Genomic DNA, 20,315 nt, shown 5'->3' on the forward strand with positions numbered 1-20,315 from the left:
GGTGATGATATATAGAAAAGACTGAAATTGGATGAGGTAAAACAAACATCTCAGGAGGAAAACGCTATATATACTACACACATGACAATAACATTCTCAAATTTCATGCAGTTCATCTAAATATTTATATTTCTACGCACCTTTAATCATCGGGGCGAAAAAGGTGATTGAATAGTCTACGATTCTGTCACTGAAGTATCGTTTCATTCAGGTATCAATATCAAAAAAAGAGCCAGTACCCTCACGTTACTTTCAACTCTAACTGCAGATAAAAAAATAGCATTAATAACATCCAATGAAATGTGAAACTGTTGCCCGTTCTGACATATCCTCAAAAATATCACAAATTCTCTCGCCAATTCCCAGTGTCCCGAAAATATCAGCAAGTCCCAAACATTCCAAAAATACCGCCAAATCCTAAACGTTCCAAAAATGAAGACGATTCTCAAACGTTCCAAAAATACCGCCAATTCCCAAACGTTCCAAAAATACCTCCAATTCCCAAACGTTCCAAAAATACCGCCAATTCCCAAACGTTCCAAAAATACCGCCAATTCCCAAACGTTCCGAAAATACCGCCAATTCCCAAACGTTCCGAAAATATTGCCAACTCCCATACGTTCCAAAATACCGCCAATTCCCAAACGTTCCGAAAATACCACCAATGCCCAAACGTTCAGAAAATACCGCCAATTCCCAAACGTTCCAAAAATACCGCCAATTCCATCCAATCACCGACAGGAGAAATCACCAGCGTAACACCATCGCCGTTCATCCTGGAGACAATGCAATAACAATCAACCGGGCAGACGAGAACGGCCCTGATGGTTGAAACGTCGCCAATTTCGCCAATTCTCACGGGTTCCAATACTTCCACGGGCATCGAGTCATCAGAGGGAAAGACTTAGAATACTGTCATTTAACACTTTCAAGTACCTCCCCCTCTCTCTCTCTCTCTCTCTCTCTCTCTCACACACACACACACACACACACACACACACACACACACACACACACATCTTTTTCCTCTCTGACATATCCTCAAAACTGCACAATACTTTGCCGTAATATTAACCACAACAGCCACAAGCACAAACAGCTTCGAGTCGTCTCTAAAAGTCCTCCCCCATTTCAAGAAGGAATTATTTTCAGCCAATTAACCCTTCAGACGACGTAAAAATAACAATCACATCCACAAAATATCATCTGAATCGTCTCGTGCCACCCTACAATCGAAAAAGTGCAAAAATAACAATCACAATCACAAATATCGTTAAGACCATCTCCTACATCACTCTACCATCGAACACAGTGAAAAAAATAACAATCACAACCACAAATAACGTTAAAATTATCTCCCCACATCCCTGTACCATCGAAAGTGAAAAAAAATTAATCACAATCACAAATAACGTTAAGATCATCTCCTACATCACTCTACCATCGAGACAGTGGAAAAAAATAACAATCCCACCACAAACAGCACTTAAATCGTCTCCACAAATCACCCCACCATCAAAACAATGAAAAAATAAACCGCAAGACACACAACGTTCAAATAATTTCCACATCAGCGCCATTTTACTAGCTATCTAACTTCAGGTTCAGAAAAAATAGCTTTCGTCATGAGCTATCACTCAACACCTCCCCCACTTAACTATCCACAAAGTACAAGAATAACCACAATATAAAAATAAATAAATAAATGAACACTATACCCTTTTCGCCTAACTTGGCCCAGATTTCCGTCCCCTTGTTGCTTATTTCACGTAACTCAGTGACGGAAAAATACGATGCTACGTCTCTACATCCCTTCCATAACTCTTCTTCGTGACTAGCATCCTGTTTTTAGTGTGAACCTATTATTACACCTCAGTATTCATGAAGGACAGATGACAATTTTAGGCCAAGTTAGAGTGAAAAGAGTATAGTAGTTTCAATTGGCGTCCAGTTTTTCGCAACCACTTTCGCATTTTCCCGCCGCCATGTTGGAAGGATGCGTGGGTCGTGCCTCCTGCCTACGCTACGTGCACTTGTACAATATTCAGCGGCGTACGTGCTGCTACTTCCGCCCCGCCACCACATTTTACGATCGCCCACCGGAGTTTGTGAAGTTGGCGAAGGAGAGTTGGAGCTAGCGATGGGAAGTGCTGGAGATGGCGAAGGGAAGTGCTGGAGATGATGGGAGGGTGTTGGTGTTGGTGAAGGGGAATGTTGGAGATGGTGAGAGGGAGTGTTGCAGATGGTGGGAGGGAGTGTTGGAGATGGTGAAAGGGAGTGTTGGAGATGGTGAGAGGGAGTGTTGGAGATGGTAAGAGGGAGTGTTGGAGACAGTGAGAGGGAATGTTGGAGATGGTGAGAGGGAGTGTTGGAGATAGTGAGAGGGAGTGTTGGAGATGGTGACAGGGAGTCTTGGAGTTGGCGAAGGAGAGTGACAGCGTTGGCGATCATATTACAGGGGTAACTTACATGTGCCTTGATAATTCTCCATTTTATCATCACTTTACCTCGATGTCCGCAATTCTTATGGGCTCAATTCAGGTCTCTATCCCTCGCAAGGTTATGTGAGTTAGAGGTGGATGTGTGGCAGGATTGGGGGGATGAATTGGAGGAATGCGGGCGTCAGGGTACGTGGGGGCAAGGTCAGGCAATCATCATTCAGGTCATTCAAGTTTGTGGGACCTATAATTCTTCACGAGTCACACCTTAATCAACGGCGTGGCTCTAATCAACACAAATTGCCATGCACTGTTCCTGTCACAAATGCAATGGGCAGGTGCTGCATATAAATAGGTTTTGGAGATTATGAAACGCAGGTGAATATGTGGTAACTCATATCTATCTATCAGTCTATCTACACGTCTATTAAAATTTACAAAAACATAAAAGGGAAAAAACTGAGTAGAAAAAATAAACACGGCACAAAGCAAGATGAAATACAGACAGACAGAATTTAAACAGGTCAACAGAGAGACAGATAGATGGACATACAGACAGAAAGACAGACACAGACAAAGATATAAAAAGACAGATCGCTAGAAATTGAAAAAGACTTACAGTAGACAGATATACTGAAGATGGATATAAAAAGATACCGGTGGATATAAAAAAGACAAGACAGACGGAAGGGTAGGTTAGTGGGCTGGTTGAGACAGACAGACAGATACCCTTCACAGAGAAACAGACAGACTAATAGCACACGTTCAGTTTCATGCAGATTACAGCCACACAACTATCAATCTACAAACAGAGCAACAATATAGGAGCAGAATTCGTCAACATTGTATTTTATGCTTATGACCCCATCCAAATACAGTGCTGGTTGAGAGAGAGAGAGAGAGAGAGAGAGAGAGAGAGAGAGAGAGAGAGAGAGAGAGAGAGAGAAAGTGGGTGGGTAGGTGGTGACAGATACAAAAATAGACAGTTTGATAGACGAATAGATAAAAAGATAGATAAAAGAGCAAAATAAATAATCACAGCACTATTATTCTACGACCGTAACAAGAGACGGGCAACATTCATCTCGCTTATCTTGAAGGTCCAACTCGAGTGTCAAGTGTCGAGTCCCAAGTGTCAAGAGTTGGTATGCATAGACCGACGACGTCTTGGCACTGCGGCACAACACACACACACACACACACACACACACACACACACAACTCGGAACAATGCATGGACACACACACACAACTCGGAACAATGCATGGACACACACACACAACTCGGAACAATGCATGGACACACATTCACCACACACACACACACACACACACACACACACACACACATACACACACACACACAACTCGGAACAATGCATGGACACACACACACACACACACACACACACACACACACACACACACACACACACAACTCGGAACAATGCATGGACACACATTCACCACTCACACAGGCACACACTAATACACACACACACACACACACACACACACACACACACACACACACACACACACACACACACACTGACACACCTCTGGCTCTCAGTCCGGCAGTAATGGTCCCCCTGGTCTGTTTGTAATCGGACTCCTGGCCTTGGGAGCCGGGGAGGGGCAGGGGAGAGGTGATGGGCATGTGAGGGAAGAGGGAGAGGCCTGGGGAAGGGTGATGGAGGGGTGGTAGGTATGTTAGGAAAGGGGGGAGACGTGGGGTGGAGGCTCGGAAGGGGTGAAGGAAAGGGGGTAGGACACGAGGAATGGCCACGGAGGGATGACGGGCATGTTGTGGTGAGATGGTCTGGGAAGGAATGAGGGGCATGTAGGGGTGGTGAGATGGTCTGGGAAGGAGCTAATGAGGGGTGAGGGGTACGAGAGGGACGAGGGAGTGGTATGGGACCAGAGATGGTAGGAGGAAACGAGGAGACAATGAGTAGTCGTGTGGGGATGAGGGACAGAATGGGAAAGGAGGGTGAGGGGAGGTTAAGAGCCGGAGGAGGGGAAGCGAACTACTGGAGAGGAAAAAGGGGTGAGGGGAATGAAGAAGGGGAGGGGGGAGGGGAGAGGGAGGGAATACTGCGCAGGGATCGTTAGGGTGAGGGATAAGAATGTTAGGTGGTGAGGACAAGGAGGGTGAGGAGAGGGAGGCTGCGTGGTGAGGAAAGATGAGGGTAGTGAAGTAGCGAGTGAGGGACGGCTGGGGGGGGCAGGGAAGGGGTGAGGGAGGGTAAGGAGAAGCAAGTGCGCAGGAATAGTGGGGGTGAGGGGTAGCAAGGATATTGGGGCAGAGGGCGAGGGTAGGCAAGGTAGAAGGAAGGAGCTATGAAGTTAGGTTAGCTGGGTGTCTATACTCTTTTTACACTAACTTGGCCTAAATTTATCATCTCTCCATCTTGAATGTTGAGTTACAATTGATTAACACTTGAATATGATGCTCGTCACGAGGAAGTGCTATGAAAAGGCTTTTTTTGCCACAACATTGTCTCTTTCCATCACTGAGCTAAGTGAAAGCTGCAAAAGGACGAAAATCTGGGACAAGTTAAGGTGAAGAGTACAGTGGAGGAGGATCTCAAAAAAAAAAAAAAAAAAAAAAAAAAAAAAAGGTCATTACTTTGGGATCTTTAAGATGAGGGGAATGTGGGGCAGATAAGGAAAGAATATAGTGGGGTTTGTGGTGAGGAAGGGATGGTGGAGAGATGGGAGAGGAGATGAGGAATGTGAGTGGAGTGACAGTGAAGTGGAGGAATGGTGGAAGGAATGACGAGGGGATTCTGTGCAGGGTTGTGAGAGATAAGGAAAGTATAAGGTGAGAGGAGGACAGCCACTCAAATGAAGGACGGAACATCTACTGGGGAACTGAGAATGTTATGACGCGAAGGAAGGGAGGGGGAGGGAAGGGGGAGTATCAGGTGTGGGAGATTCAGGAAAGACAGGACAAATAATGTAAGAGGATGAGGGTAGAAGGATGAGGGTACGAAGCCTGGGTGGCGAGGAAGGGGAATGGAGGGGAGGAGGTGGTCAGGGGGGGAGGGAGGTGAGGAGGTGGTGTGGGAGAGGAAGGGAGGTGGTTATCGACAGGAGGAAGTGAGTGCGAGAAGGAAGGATATGAGGGAGGGAATTAAAGGATAAGGAGACACTATTAAGGTCGCAAGGATGGGAAGAGGAAGGATGGCATAGTGGTAAGGACTGATGAGGGTGAAGAGGGTGTAAGAACGAAGGTTGAGAGGTTATATGATGAGGCAGGGTGAGGGTGGTGACGGTGAGGAAGGTAAGGGGGTGATGGAGAATGAAATGGGTAGGTACGAACGGGGAAAAGGGGGGGTAAGGAAACAGAGCAGGGAGAGGAAAGGAGGTGAGGAAGGGGTCGAGAAATGGTAAAGAGAAGATTAACTGCATCCCGTGAATGAAGAGGTATAAGAATGATGAAGACAATGGTATATGTGAAGGAGTATGTAGGCAGAAAGAGTCAGAGTGAGAGAAATTTGAGAAGCGAGGTGGAGAATAAAGGTGAAAGAAGAGCGATGGGCGAGACACGGCAGGATTGATAACATAAGAGAGTGAGTTGGCAGGAGGTTACCAGGCAGGGGGAAGGGAGGGTGTGAGAAGAGTCAGGGAAGAGTGGGTGGGGGGCAGCGTTATAGGGGAAGGGAATGTGAAGGGAGGGAGAGGGGAGAGGAAATAGGAGGGAGGGAGGTAAAGAAAGTGGGAGGGAATTGAGTGAACGAGAGAGATAGTAAAAGCATGGAACAGAGTCATGAGATAGAAAGAGGACGATGTGAGGGTGACAAAGGAGATGGTGAGGAGAATGGCGGTGCAGGGCTGGTAGGAGTTGATGGAGGGGAAGGAAAAGGAGGGGAGGGAAGGAGGGAGGAAGGGGAAAGAGGAGGACGGGAGAGGACGGAAGAGAGGGGGAGAGGAGAGGAGGAAAGGGGAGGGGAGGGTGGGCGGCTGTGTGAGGATTGAATATCATGTTTTAGGGAGAAGGGCGGGAGGTCAGAGTGCAGAGTAATGGAAGCACCACGTGGCAGTCCAGGATGGTAAGGCTTAGGGAAGGGGAGATGTGGAAGTGGAAGGGAGGCCATGGAAGTGGAAAGGAAGGGTGGAGTAGAGGAAAAGAAGGGAGAGGGAGGGGAAAAGAAGGGTGCAGGTAAGGAGAGGAAAATCAGAGGCAGAGGAGAGGAAAAACGGGGGTAGAGGAGAGGAAGGGAGGAATGGTAAAGGAGAAGACGAAGAGTAGAAGCACAACAGAAGAAGACACGACAGGAAAATAGCAAGGGAAGAAGATGTAGGCTAAATAATAACAAGGAAGGGTGAGGATAAATGAGAGTAAATGGAGGGTAGAGGGGTGAAACGGGTGGGTGGAGATGGGAGTGTGTGAACTTGTCCATGGGGTGAGATGGGGGTGAGGGGTGAGAGAGGGGTGGTGTGGGAAGGAAACGGTGGGAGTGAAGGGGGATGTGGAAGAGAGAGAGAGAGAGAGAGAGAGAGAGAGAGAGAGAGAGTGTGTGTGTGTGTGTGTGTGTGTGTGTGTGTGTGTGTGTGTGTGTGTGTGTGTGTGTGTGTGTGTGTGTGTGTGTGTGTGTGTGTGTGTGTGTGAAGACGGGGATCAAACCTAGGCTGAGAGGGAGAAAAAGGATGAAGAATGGTAAAGCAAAAAGTAAAGAAGAAGAAACAAAGAAAAGGATAACATCTGACTGGGATGAAAGAGCTCTAAGAAGAGGAGGAGAAGGAGGAGGAGGAGGAGGAGGAGGAGGAGGAGGAGGAGTAAAGAAGCAGAAGAGAGTAAAGAAGAAAGATAAACAAACGGAAGAAGGAGAAGAAGGAAGTGTTGAGGTGTCAGGTGGCAAAATTTACTTCAAGACATTAATAAAACTAACCTTCTCGATTTAAATTGGAAAAATATTTAGAAAGTTTTTCATGCAGTTAAAATATATTCGCTTCATATTAATCTAGCTACACATTACTCCTTACCGACCCATCCACATACCCAACCTTCTCTCTCCCTCTCTCTATCTATCACATACATACACACACACACACACACACACACACACACACACACACACACACACACACACACACACTGTCTATCTATTAACCCATTTGCTCTAAGGACATCTCTAATCACCAGCAGAGTTAAAACATTTGATTTAGTTCACGGATAATCACTTCTAAAAATGGGTTAACAAGACGCCAGAGGAACTTCGTAAAAAAAAAAAAAAAAGGTAAAAGAGAAAGCGTGTCACATTGTGCAAACCAATGTCCCAAAATCTGTAAAATGGTGCAAGTAAAAGGTAATAGTAGTGTAAGGTGTAAAATGGGTGAAAAGAGGTATGGAGGAAGAAGAGGTAGATCTAGAACGAAGGAAAGGTCAATGGTCAGGATAGTGAATAGGGGATGGAATGTACGACTTCAGATGTGTCAGATTCTTATTTATTTTGTATTCATTTATTTATTTATTTATATTTGTGGCAGTTATTGTGGGTAACCCCGTGGAATGCCATACTGCGAGAGAGAGAGAGAGAGAGAGAGAGAGAGAGAGAGAGAGAGAGAGAGAGAGAGAGAGAGAGAGAAAAGGGAAGGGAAGGGAATGAAATGAGGGGAGGGGATTGACAGAGGGGAAGGGAAGGGAAGAGGGACGAGGAAGGAGAAACGAGAAGGGGAAAGAGGAAATGTGTGTGTGTGTGTGTGTGTGTGTGTGTGTGTGTGTGTGTGTGTGTGTGTGTGTGTTAGGAGGTGGAGGGCCTCGTGTGTGAGAGAGGGCACTGAAGCGAGAGATAAGAAAACAGGAAAATGTAGGAAAAATATAGGGAGGAGTCTAACCAGCACACACACACACACACACACACACACACACACGTCACCCCTACACTCTTCTCTAACCTCTCACTCGCCTACAACTTACTGTCACCTACGCTTTCTCACTCACTCACTCACCAACGCCTCTGTGTGTGTGTGTGTGTGTGTGTGTGTGTGTGTGTGTGTGTGTGTGTGTGTGTGTGTGTGTGTGTGTGTGTGTGTGAAACAGAATACAGACAAAAATCAGGACCGAGGAGTAAATTTTTCTCTCTAGCCTAATAATGCGTCATCGGAATGAAGGGGTTAACTCTAGATTAGTACTTCCTATCAATAAAAAACCTAGATTAGCTTAGCCTAGGGCGTGAAGCTTACTAACACCTGTTCCTAAGCGATTTATTTTGCCTATTACATCTTGTCATCCTCTTCTGTGTTACTTAAATTATTCTACTATCACCATACTCTGGATTAATAACGTACAACACGATAATGGCCAGTTGCATCCTAAAATAAATCGGTAAGGAAGAGGTGCTAAGGAGAATGCAAGCCTAGGTTAATGGACTACTGACCTGACCATTATTTACACAGGTGAGCTAATCCAATCAATTCTTCATTAGTTACAGTAGGCTATTTGCTCTCTCTCTCTCTCTCTCTCTCTCTCTCTCTCTCTCTCTCTCTCTCGTATCAGGGGCGTGGTCTTCGGCTGGGGGAGGCTGGAAGAGGTGGGGGGTAAGAAACGAGAAGGACAACACAACGTTCGTGAAAGAGGGGTAGGGGAGAGGTAAGGAAGAGTAAGGAGAGGCAAGGGAGAGGGAAGGAAACAGGAGCGAGGGAAAGACAAGGAAGGAAAGAAGGAGGATGAAGAAGCATGTGAGGAAAGAAGGAACAGAGGAGAGGTAAAGGAGGAAGGAGGAACGATTAATGAGACAGAGGCGATGAAGGAAAAAGGTGATGGGATGAGGAAGGGGCGAGGAGAATATGGATAAACGAAGGAGTGGCGATGAAGGAAAGAGTTGATGGGATGAGGGAGTGACGAGGAGAATATAGATGAATGGGGGAGCAGGCAGGAAGAAGTACCGGTAAGTAAGGTGGATGAGGGAGGGGGTGGGTGGGTGGGAGGGTGAACGGCACCTGTCTGGCTTCACCCTCATCACCAGCACACCCTAGCCTCCTCACTCACACCCACACCCTACCGCACATCGTCTGCTGAAAGTCTAGCAAGAGATTACCTTCCTTTAATACCACGAACTCTTTAATTCTTGTCAACGTTTAAGTATTCTATTCAATTTAAAGGGAGGAAAATTACTTAAAATCTACGTTGACCGTATAAAAACACAAATTTCTTTTTTCTTTGCTTTTATTATATACCATCAGACGATTTCTTTCAGTCTAGGGTATATATCGTGTCGTGAAACAATCATATTCTTCATTATTCTCTTTTGTCCCAGGAGGTCTTTCCATAGTTTTGTTTCCACCTGATATTTTTACGTAGCAGAAAACCTCTCTCTCTCTCTCTCTCTCTCTCCCTCTGATTTCAAACGAGGGATACTGGGGCAATCTCGGTGGCAAAGGAGACTGATTTCTTAGTCGCTACCCTTTTCTTGGTGATGAACTGAGTGAATTACACCTTGATTTTTCCTAGTTATATATTTCTAGTCTCGGTAAAATTTGCCTCAGTAACGTTAAAGAAAATAAATCCCTGAAAAGATGTTACAAGGAAAATAAATCGCCGAGGAAGAGGTGCTACGAAATTTCCAAATCCCTTACAAATATGATCCCTTAAAAAAAAAAAGAAAAAAAGAAAAATAGCCTAAGTAATATATTGTCTGAGAAAGTATAGCCCAAGAGAGTTTAAATTTTGCCCTCTGATCCCATACAGTGAAACAAGCATCACTAGAATCTCGTACATTACCACCACCACCACCACCACAATCATCATCATATCATCATCATCACTGGTTTACACATCATAACGCAACACACCTAAAGTGCCCCGTGTTTAAGAATGTATGGTCGTAGAATATATAACTTTTTATTTTTGCCCCCACGCCCCAACACAAACATCACTGGCACGTCGTTTAATCGCTTTCCACATCCACCCTCCTGCGAATCCGTTCAAAAAACGACATGCTAGAATAAAACCCGTAACTTTTTCCTTTGGACTGAACGAAGCTGTGAAAAACGTACGGTACCTGAAGTTAGCATAAAATTAAACGAAATATAAAACATGCAGGTGTGACAAAAATAGCATGATAAATAATAATCCTACCCTCATTATTTATACTAATGAATGCGCACCGCTACATAATTTAACATAATACAACAGCGGAACTTGCGCAATGCTCCTCAATTATAACAGGGTGGAATGCACGCGAAACAAAAGCCCCAGCGTTCACTTTTTTTTCAGCTTAATTAATCGTGAATCAAGCCCCTCAAAACCACCAACAAAGCCATACAGCCACACTCACTTCACAACCACAACCACACAACACCTCACAACCACACACCCACCTCACAACCACACAGCACCTCACACCCACACAGCACCTCACAACCACAAACACAGAGTCACCTCACAACCACAAACACAGAGTCACCTCACAACCATAATCAAAACCTTACAATCGCAACCACACAGCCATCTCACACCTCAAATCTCCGCCCCAGCCTCTACCCTCCCTGACGTCTTCTGCCCCTGGATGCCCGCCAGAGTCCCGACCACCCCCGGCCATGAAGTAAACACACACCTCCTCCCACCGGTCACTACCACCCCTCAAATAAACCCAGTAAACAATGATCCAAAAAAATAACCCACTAAACATTAATCGAAAAAAATAACCTAGTAAACATTAATGCAAAAAAATAAACCACTAAACATTAATCGAAAAAATTAACCCAGTAAACATTAATCCAAAAAAGTAACCCTGTAAACACTAATCCAAAAAGGTCACCCGGTAAACTTTAATTCAGAAAAATAACTCAGTAAACATTAATCCCCCAAAAATAACCCAGTAAACATTAACTCCAAATTAAGCTCGTTTTCCTCATCCATTTCTTGCCGGAGCTAAATTTGGTGTGATGCTGGGTCGGTACTGAACAATCAACTATATAGGTGATTTGTAAATGGAAATGTTGGGTGGGAGAGGGACAAAGTTAGAGCCAGATCTTTTTTTCTTTGTAACGTTTCGGGCTACTCAACCTGAAGACGTGTTCTGCGCAGCCCAGAAAGATAAAATAAAGAATTCAATCTCTAACCTGTCTCTCTCCCACTATAGATGATTTGTTTTTATCTAAAAGGAAACGGATCGCTCTCACACCTTCAATTCTAAGTCGTGGTTGTGTGACATTCGATGAACTACACTTAGGCCTATGAGATACGAATGAGTCTCCTTGGTTACTAGTCAAATCCACCCCGAAATCTGACTACACCTGGCCATCGACTAAGCTGTTACGGGTTAAGGATCTTCAAAGGTCAGAGTAAACACCAACGAAGGATCGGGACCCGTGCATTCCTTGACAGTAATTTAACATCTTCAGTTCAACGACGTCCCTTTCATTTTATTCCTGTTATTTTCAGATGATGTTATTCAGCTCCAGATTATTATTTTTTACTAGGAAAGGTTAGATACATCCTCCAATAACCCTGCATCCCCATAAGCCCTTCTTCAGTGATATAAAGTGGTCTGATAGTGGTAAGAAAAAAAAAAATGCTCTCGGAACGCAGGGGTTAATCTCAGCAATATTTCTCCATACATTTTGATCCTCCTTATAAAGCTGAGTACAGTTAGGCACAAAAATTTCAGGCTGATGTCCCTTTACTGTCCCATCCTACAGCGTGCAACAGGCTACGAGCTGAAATATAACTGAAACAGGACATCATGTGCTGTACTCCAAAGCATTTATTCTCGTGTTTCAAAACGTATAGTAGGAGTCAAGGCATTTTTTTTTTTTTTAAGCTGTACAGATAAAGAAAATGGGCCAATGGTAAGTATATACAACGAAAGCTTATGGTAACTACAGTACACATAAAATATCCTCCCCCTTCTCTCTCTCTCTCTCTCTCTCTCTCTCTCGATAAACAAAAAGGGCCCCGGTATTCGCACAACAGCTTTAAGAACCCCACCACATATGTGCCGTAACCAACCGATGGCAAGAGTCGATGAGGAGGCAACACCTGGGACGAGACTGATAATGGGAGCGTTAATTAATGTGCCAGGCAGGTGGAATGAGGTAATACCCATGGCGTGCTATGCAGTTTCATTATGCCCCTTCACCACGAGTACCTCACTGGGGCTTCTATTCTTGCTGTCTCAGGGTGATTTTATTCTCTCTCTCTCTCTCTCGCTCTCTCTCTCTCTCTCTCTCTCTCTCTCTCTCTCTCTCTCTCTCCCCTACAACCTCTTCAATACGAGTTTCATTACAATCTTTAGACCGAGCGCCTCATCTTGTAATTCATCTCAGGCGATTTTATAAAAGATATATATTTTTTCTATGCTGGAGGAGTAAGATGTGGGCTTCATTACTTTCATTAGTAAGAGGGAGTTTTTCTGTGGGTGAATTAAATTGTCTGACAAGAAGAACACGAAAAAAAAAAAAAAGAGATTAATGGCGATGGAGATAATATTAAATAACTACAATGAGAAACAAAATTAAATATAAAAATACAAGTAAATAAAGTTTCCTATTAACACTAAGCTCTACAATGCATATTTCGAAAAGGCAATGGAAATAATTACCACCATAATACCATACATTACACCGAATTCCATAACCTGTCAATTCATCATGAACAACATTAGGCGCAGGTAATATAATCAACACCCTCCCCCCCCATAAAAAAAAAAAACTAAATTGGTGACGCATGGATACAGTGTTACCAAAAATAATTCACTTTACATCCGCTCCACCTGCCACAAATGGTAATAATTATTTTGACACACCTGTATAATGAAGTAGGGTTAATTTCCGGGTTTGGTGTAATTTCTTCACTTTGGGGGATATTTAAGTTGAATAAAATAATCTCGTGGTAAAAATAAAGGAATAAATAAAGGATTTAAGTTTTCATCGTGCCGGGAGGATTAAAGGAGATTTATTTTTTAGCCCGTTCCGTCCAAGGTGTCTATTCAAAATATAATAATAATAATAATAATAATAATAATAATAATAATAATAATAAAGTACAGAAGTAGCATGAACGAAACAATTAGAGATTACAACAATGAAAGAATGGCTACTTAAGAAATGTTCACTTCTACGCCAATAAACTTAGAATACATTTGCTTAATTTACTGTCCGGATTTTCCAAGTGATAGAAGTGTGGGTACCTCACTTAGAATTCAATTACGTTCAGCATGCATAGGACGATATTGGCTACGTAACTGTTCTTATTTACTTGATGCTTCTTGAACTCTGCTAACTTACGTGGGTCTGGAGTGAGCTAAAGTCGGAGTGATTTGATTTAGGTAGACTAAAAACCACACGATACGGGAAGGAACGAAAATTAAGGTGTTAAGGTGAAGGCGAGAGTGAATGTGGGACAGTGGATGTGAAATAAGGAGGATGCGAGAGTGAATGTGGGCGACGAGAGTGAATGTGAAATGAGGTGGAAGCGAGAGTAAATGTAGGAGAGTGGATGTGACATGAGGTGGACACAAGAGTGAATGGGGTAGAGTGGATGTGAAATAAGGTGGAAGTGAGAGTGAATGTGAAATGAGGAGGAAGCGAGAGTAAATGTAGGAGAGTGGATGTGACATGAGGTGGACACAAGAGTGAATGGGGTAGAGTGGATGTGAAATGAGGTGGAAGTGAGAGTGAATGTGGGAGAGTGGATGTGAAATGAGGAGGAAGCGAGAGTGAATGTGGAAGAGTGGATGTGAAATGAGGTGGAAACAAGAGTGAATGGGGGAGGGTGGATGTGAAATGAGGTGGAGGTGAAAATGAATGTGGGAGAGTGGATGTGAAATGAGGTGGAAGTGAGAGTGAATGTGGGAGAGTGGATGTGAAAGAGAGCAGGCTACATACGAGAAGGCAGACGCTGAAAGTAGATGCAAAAGAGTACAGTAGATATGAGAGTGTATGTTTGAGGGTGGATGTGAGTGTGGATGCGAGAAGGTGGATGGGGGAGAAGATGCAAGAGAGTGGGTATGGGAGTGTATACGAGAAGGTGGATGTGAGTGTGAATGTGAGAGGGTGGATGTATGCGAAAGGGTGGAAGTAAAAGTGGACGCAAGAGGGTGGATGGGACAGGAGTGCGTGTGAAAGGAAAGATGTGAAAGAATTTATGTGATCTGGTGGGAAGGAAAAGTGATGAGAAGGAGCACATGCATGGGGAGATGTGAAAAAATGTGATGGTGGGAGCAGGGTGGTGGGGACGGGGAGGATGTGAAAGACTGCAGGCCTGTGTAAGAAGGTGGATGCGGGTGGGTGTATGTAACAGGGTGGATGGAAGAATAAAGGCATGAGGGTGGGGTACAAGGTGGTGGGTGAGAAACTGTCTAGGTACATGGAAATGTGGCCAAGGATGGAAGGTGTGGATGGATATGAGAGACGCTGATTAAGTGGGTGGACGTGAGGGAAGGTGTAGGTGAAGTGGGTGGATGTGAGGAAAGCTGCTGGTGAAGTGGGTGGATGTGATGGAGGATGTTGGTGAAGTGGGTGGATGTGATGGAAGGTGTGGGTGAAGTGGGTAGGTGTGGGGGAAGGTGTTGGTGAAGTGATGGACAAGTGCAGTCTCGGCTGAAGTGGATGAGACGAGGCTGTAGGCAAGTGAATGAAGGTGAGACTGGAAGCAATGCCAGTGGGAGGAAGAGAAGTGGTATGCAGAGTGGGTAGGAGTAGTGAAAAAGGGATGTCATGCAGAGTCGACTGAGGAGGAGTGAGAGAGGGAGTTGGAGTGAAATGTGGAAAAGGCAGGGTATGCAGGGTGAGAAGCAATGCGGTGGTGGCAGGGTAAGGTAGGGTGAGGTGTGTTATGGTGGTAAGGTAGGTAGGGTGAGGTGTAATGTGGTGGGGGTAGGGTAGGTGAGTGGAGGTAGGATAGGGTGAGGTGTGATGTTGTAGATGGAAGGGTAGGGTGAAGTGCGGTGGCAAGCAGAGGGGTAGGGAGTGGCAGAACAAGCATCCGGGAAGGGAGGGGAGGGGGTGACACTCGAGGCCTGGTTAAGATACACTTGAGATGACGGGTGAGGTATGGACCAGTATGTCGTCACTCATATCACACATTCAAATTCAAACCACTTAACCAACCCACAACACCTTCAAGCCGTCAAGTAAACCGGACCTTCTGCTGGTAAAGGCCTCCTAAATTTAGTATCACCATGTAGAGCTGACAAAAAATAATTAAAATCACCTGAATAAAGCACTCCAAACAATTAACTACTCAAAGGAAGAAGCCACACGGATGAAAAGCGATTGCAGGTTCTTTTACTGAATGTTTAACAATATTTTAGCCTCATTTACGAAGCTGACTGGAGAGGTGTGAGTACAAAATCGCAACTTACGAGGAAAGGAACAAAAAATACAAGGGAAAAATGAGGAATATTCTGCCCCCATGTGAAATAATTGGCAACACCTCGCCGTGGTTTCATGCGTCCTGTGTCGGGCTATCGAGATGGGAAGTGTGGCGCGATTCTTAGGGCGGTATCGTATTCTTGGGCGGTTAGGAAGCTTACTAACACCTCTTCCTTAGCGGGTTATTTCTGATCCTGCTCCATTACTACAGTCTTGCTTGTTATTCGTGCAATCTATGTCGACATTAAAAAGATACAAGAAGGAGAAAAGAGAATATTAATGGCTAGTTTGGACTATAAATCGTTAAGGAAGAGGTGTTGGGGAGTTTCCTTACTCGACGTCAATATAGACATCAGTGTTGTACGATATAAATTCTACTCTTTTCAGATATGTGGTCTAAGGAGTGGTCTGCCAGTTAAAATATTCATAAATACTGACTACACAGGAACCATTAAGAAGGACAACTAACTGGCCAAGACTCAAAATTAAGAATAAATTTAGAAGCCTCTATTTCTCTCTCATCTTAGTCCCTTCAATCCGATTACGTATTTACATATTCCTATATTTTACATACGATTTTCTTTACTTTTTGAGGAGCTTTTGAACTAGATCAATCAAATATAGTTTCCTTGACCCTGTTTCACTTTTACAGATCCTACTTAAGTCTTAAAAAGTCGCCACACAGCACCTTGGGTTAAAAATGAGAGAGAGAGAGAGAGAGAGAGAGAGAGTAATCAAACTGAAGGAGTTCTGCAATTTCCTCCCACATTTAAATCAACAAGTGTATGATCAACTGCTCTCTCTCTCCCTCTCTCCCTCTCTCTCTCTCTCTCTTTACTACTGTACCTACAAACTCGAGCGATTCAGGCAAATATTCCCTCTTACTTCTATCTCTAAAAAGCTCACCCTCCATATTTGCTCTCACCTCTACCAATATTGAGCTATAACTTCAAGCGTATATTGCACAGATGTTCCCTGGTGTGTTTGGAATAGGAGAAAACAAAAAGGCGTTCAAACGAGACTGAATAAAGAAAAACTGTACTGTAACATAGAAACATTAAACTTAGGAAATGAAACATCCATCCATCCATCATCCAATCCTACATTGCCCCAAGAGGAGCGTAGGAGCCCGGGGCTAGGCAGTTGGTCTCGACATTTAAGATGAGCTCATCACATAAAAAGAAAAGAAAAAAAGACAAAACGAGAAAAAAGATGAAAGGAAAATGAAAATTACTGATCAGATAATCTTTCTTCGTCGGGAATTTCAAGTAAGCTGTTCTTTGTCAGCTAACACAAACGAAATTATTTTTATTTAGCTTAGAGTGAGAGCTGTCCAGTCATCTTTATCTCTCAGACACGACCCATACATATTAAACAGGAACTCAAAAATAGATTAATAATAATAATAATATTAATAATAATAATAAGTGAAATGGTTGATAAAGGCTATATCCAACTCCTCCACTTGGAAGTCTCCCTGAAGTCTAGTAAACCCGTCTGGCGCTATTATCAATATTAAGGCACGACATCATAGTGAAAAGGTTTAATATTCACTACGACTCATGGAGGAAACCAGGGACCCTATATTTAGAATTCTGTCTGGTATATGATTTAAAACTTCAGCCTGACGTGCAGTTGGCAATATATGATCATGGGACAGCATTGTATGTAGGCTAGCAGAGGTCTAGGATTTGGTACACCTGACAACCTTGACATAATCCCATGTTTGATGGCGACACTGACATGAATGAACGCAGGTGTCAAAACAGTATTAGTTGAGATGACCAGGTGACCATGATGCATGAATATCGGAATTTGTAGCCAGACCTCCACAAAGACACTGTCCCAGGTTTATGTGTGGCCAATAGCACAATCCTTATCAAAAGTTCAATGACATAATTAGCTGTGACAATGGAAGGTGTTACGTGATGTACTTTTGCGATAGTAATAAGAAGCACACAACAAGAGTATGACGAAGAAGGTATGTCGTTTGTGAAGGAATGAGAAATATGGAAGGCATGACACAAATTCTCGTTATGTGATAGCAATATACGGCACACAAGAGGAGTATAAGAAGGAAGGATACTCAATGTCGTTTGGGAAGGAATGAGAAATGTAGATGGCATGACACAGTGCTGGCAATGTTGGCAGAGAATTATTGGCTAATTTTTGTTCATGGCTTTACATATCCGTGTGGTAATACTAAAACACCACATTTTTTGACTGAGGACACCAATGAAGTTAACTCCTATCTTATTAAATAAACTCTTCGCTGGTGTTAGTGTATTTCGACATTACACTGAAGGTAACATTTAAGCAATTTATTCAACAGTGATTACTCCTGTTTTACTCAAGCCAACATCCAAAGTATCTGTTAAAATGAGATTATCCCTAATTGTTAAAAGCTGAAGCTGTCTCCAATGCCCCTTTCCCTGTTACTCATACACATCAGAAATATAGTTAACTTTTAGGCCAACAAAGGATGATTTTATTCAGTCAAGAAATCCTCACGTCAAAGCCTAGGTTGCTACAAGAGTTTGATCGTACCTGACAAATCTGCTTTCCCTTTTAACCAATAGGACTAACTGTTAATTAATAGGAGAAAAAGATAATGGGAGCATAATACTACATCTGTATATCCATTCCTTAACATATATTCATAGCTAGCAACATTACTAATCAGTTCCCACAACAGCTCAGCATCAGACGTAGAGAGAGAAGTTTCCCGTTCAGGTGTGAGCAGGTGTCGCCCAGATGAGAGAGATTTATCTATGTCATTCTCGTAAACCCATTTCCCGGTAATAAATGGGGTAGGTACGATGCCGAAATAGGAAAAGCAAAGTGAAATGTCAGAGCTATCAGTGAGACAGGGAGGGACATCTTTTTACTCCGTTATTCAAGCCTTCGAAATATTGGGTTTAATCTCACACGTAACAGATCAGAACAACCAATCTGTCTCGTCCTACAGCAACACGCAACTCTCTCTCTCTCTCTCTCTCTCTCTCTCTCTCTCTCTCTCTCTCCACTATCGCAACGTGAGGAACAACAATAACTAATTCATTAACAATCCATACAAACTCACACGCAACACCAAAGCAGCTAACAAGTATGCAATAACAGCACTGACAGGTAATTACAGGTGAAATTAAACCACTGACAGGTAATAACGTTATCCCCATCTTCCTATGCAAACATCAGCAGAGAAACAGGTGGTGTGGGAACCTTTCAAGAATGTGGGTGTTCGGCATAAACCAGTAAGACTTGATTGGACAAGAGTTACACCCAGTCTGTCAGGAAGGATCAATGTGTGCTGACAACGACTGGGTGTATTGGTAATAATGATAATGATAATAACAATAATAATGATAATAACAATAATAATAATGATAACGATAATAATAATAACGATAATAATAATAATAATAATAATAATAATAATAATTACACCGTAATAATAATAATAATAATAATAATAATAATAATAGTACACTCGAGCGACCTACCTGGTTCTCGGAGTTGAGAAGCTTGAGCTGGTCGTTGATAAGTGAGTACTTGGCGCTCTCCTCCTTCCTGAGAGCGCGCTCTTTTTTGAGCTCCGGTGACCAAAATGTCTTAATGGAGTGCATTGACGAGCCTAGTTTCTGGTTAGTGAGCTCCAGTTCTTTTTTCAGGTTACCCAGTTCTTTCTGGAGATCAGAATTGTGCATCTGTAGTTCAGTAAAGTAGGAGTCTCGGGTGATGCCGCCCAGGCCAGCGGGCCCGTGGCGGCCACTCAGGTCAGGGTTGGGACTGGCCCGTGACCTGCCCATAGTATGATGGTCCCGGTACAGGTCATCCTCTAACATAGGCCCACGGTCCAGAGATCGGTCGCGGCGGGCCATGTGTCCACCCTGCATCCCGTGCAGATCCATGGCACCCCCTCGGTCCATGCTGCGGTCTCTTGGTTCGCGTATTGGCAAAAACTCACGATCGTGCGCCTCTCGGTCCAGGGAGTGGTAATTGCGACCTACGTTACTTCGGCTTTGGCTGCGACTGCGGTGGTGGGTACCTGGTGCTGATCCGCTGCGGCGGTCCGCTTCCATGGTGGCGTGGGGGTCCATGTATGGCCCGCCGTGGTCCAGCGCCAGGGTCGGGGAGGCAGCACGGGTGGCGGAGCGGCTACGGCGCGCGGCTGCTGACGGCTGCGGGCTGTGGGCGCGGTGGTGGCCGCCCTGGTCCAGGTAGTAGGAGTCGGAGTTCAGGTCGCGACGCTGGAGCCGGGGCGACCGGCTACTCGGCACCCCGCCTCCCCCACCACCTCCACCATACACGTCGCGAGACATGCCACCATAATCATCACTGCCATGCACAACACACTGCCATCACTGCCTCACTACACTGTCACTGTCACCGCTCGCACTGGCCGAGGGGACACTACTGCAGCCGCGATCAATGGTACACAATGTGGGTGAGGGGAGGGCCCGAAGCTCACTAGACACCCCTCTAATTTCACATCACTAGCAAAGCACTGGTTTCACAGGTCATCAGTCACCGCACACCACTAATAAGAAC

At 44.2% G+C, this 20,315-nt stretch overlaps 1 protein-coding gene across 2 annotated transcripts in view; it reads right to left on the bottom strand.

Annotated features, from left to right (window-relative positions):
* brp (ELKS/RAB6-interacting/CAST family member bruchpilot) overlaps positions 1-20,086 on the bottom strand; it is a 515,057-nt gene extending 494,971 nt beyond the window's left edge. For both annotated transcript variants that reach the window (XM_080267644.1, XM_080267645.1), the window contains exon 1: positions 19,268-20,086. In XM_080267644.1, coding sequence (XP_080123770.1) covers positions 19,268-20,086 — 819 coding nt within the window. The remainder of the gene's footprint in view (positions 1-19,267) is intronic.
* Between the last annotated feature and the right edge of the window lie 229 nt (positions 20,087-20,315).

Source organism: Coenobita brevimanus, chromosome 24 (genome assembly GCF_032717465.1).
Source record: "Coenobita brevimanus isolate Jiangsu-jjx chromosome 24, ASM3271746v2, whole genome shotgun sequence".
Lineage (NCBI taxonomy): Eukaryota > Metazoa > Arthropoda > Malacostraca > Decapoda > Coenobitidae > Coenobita > Coenobita brevimanus.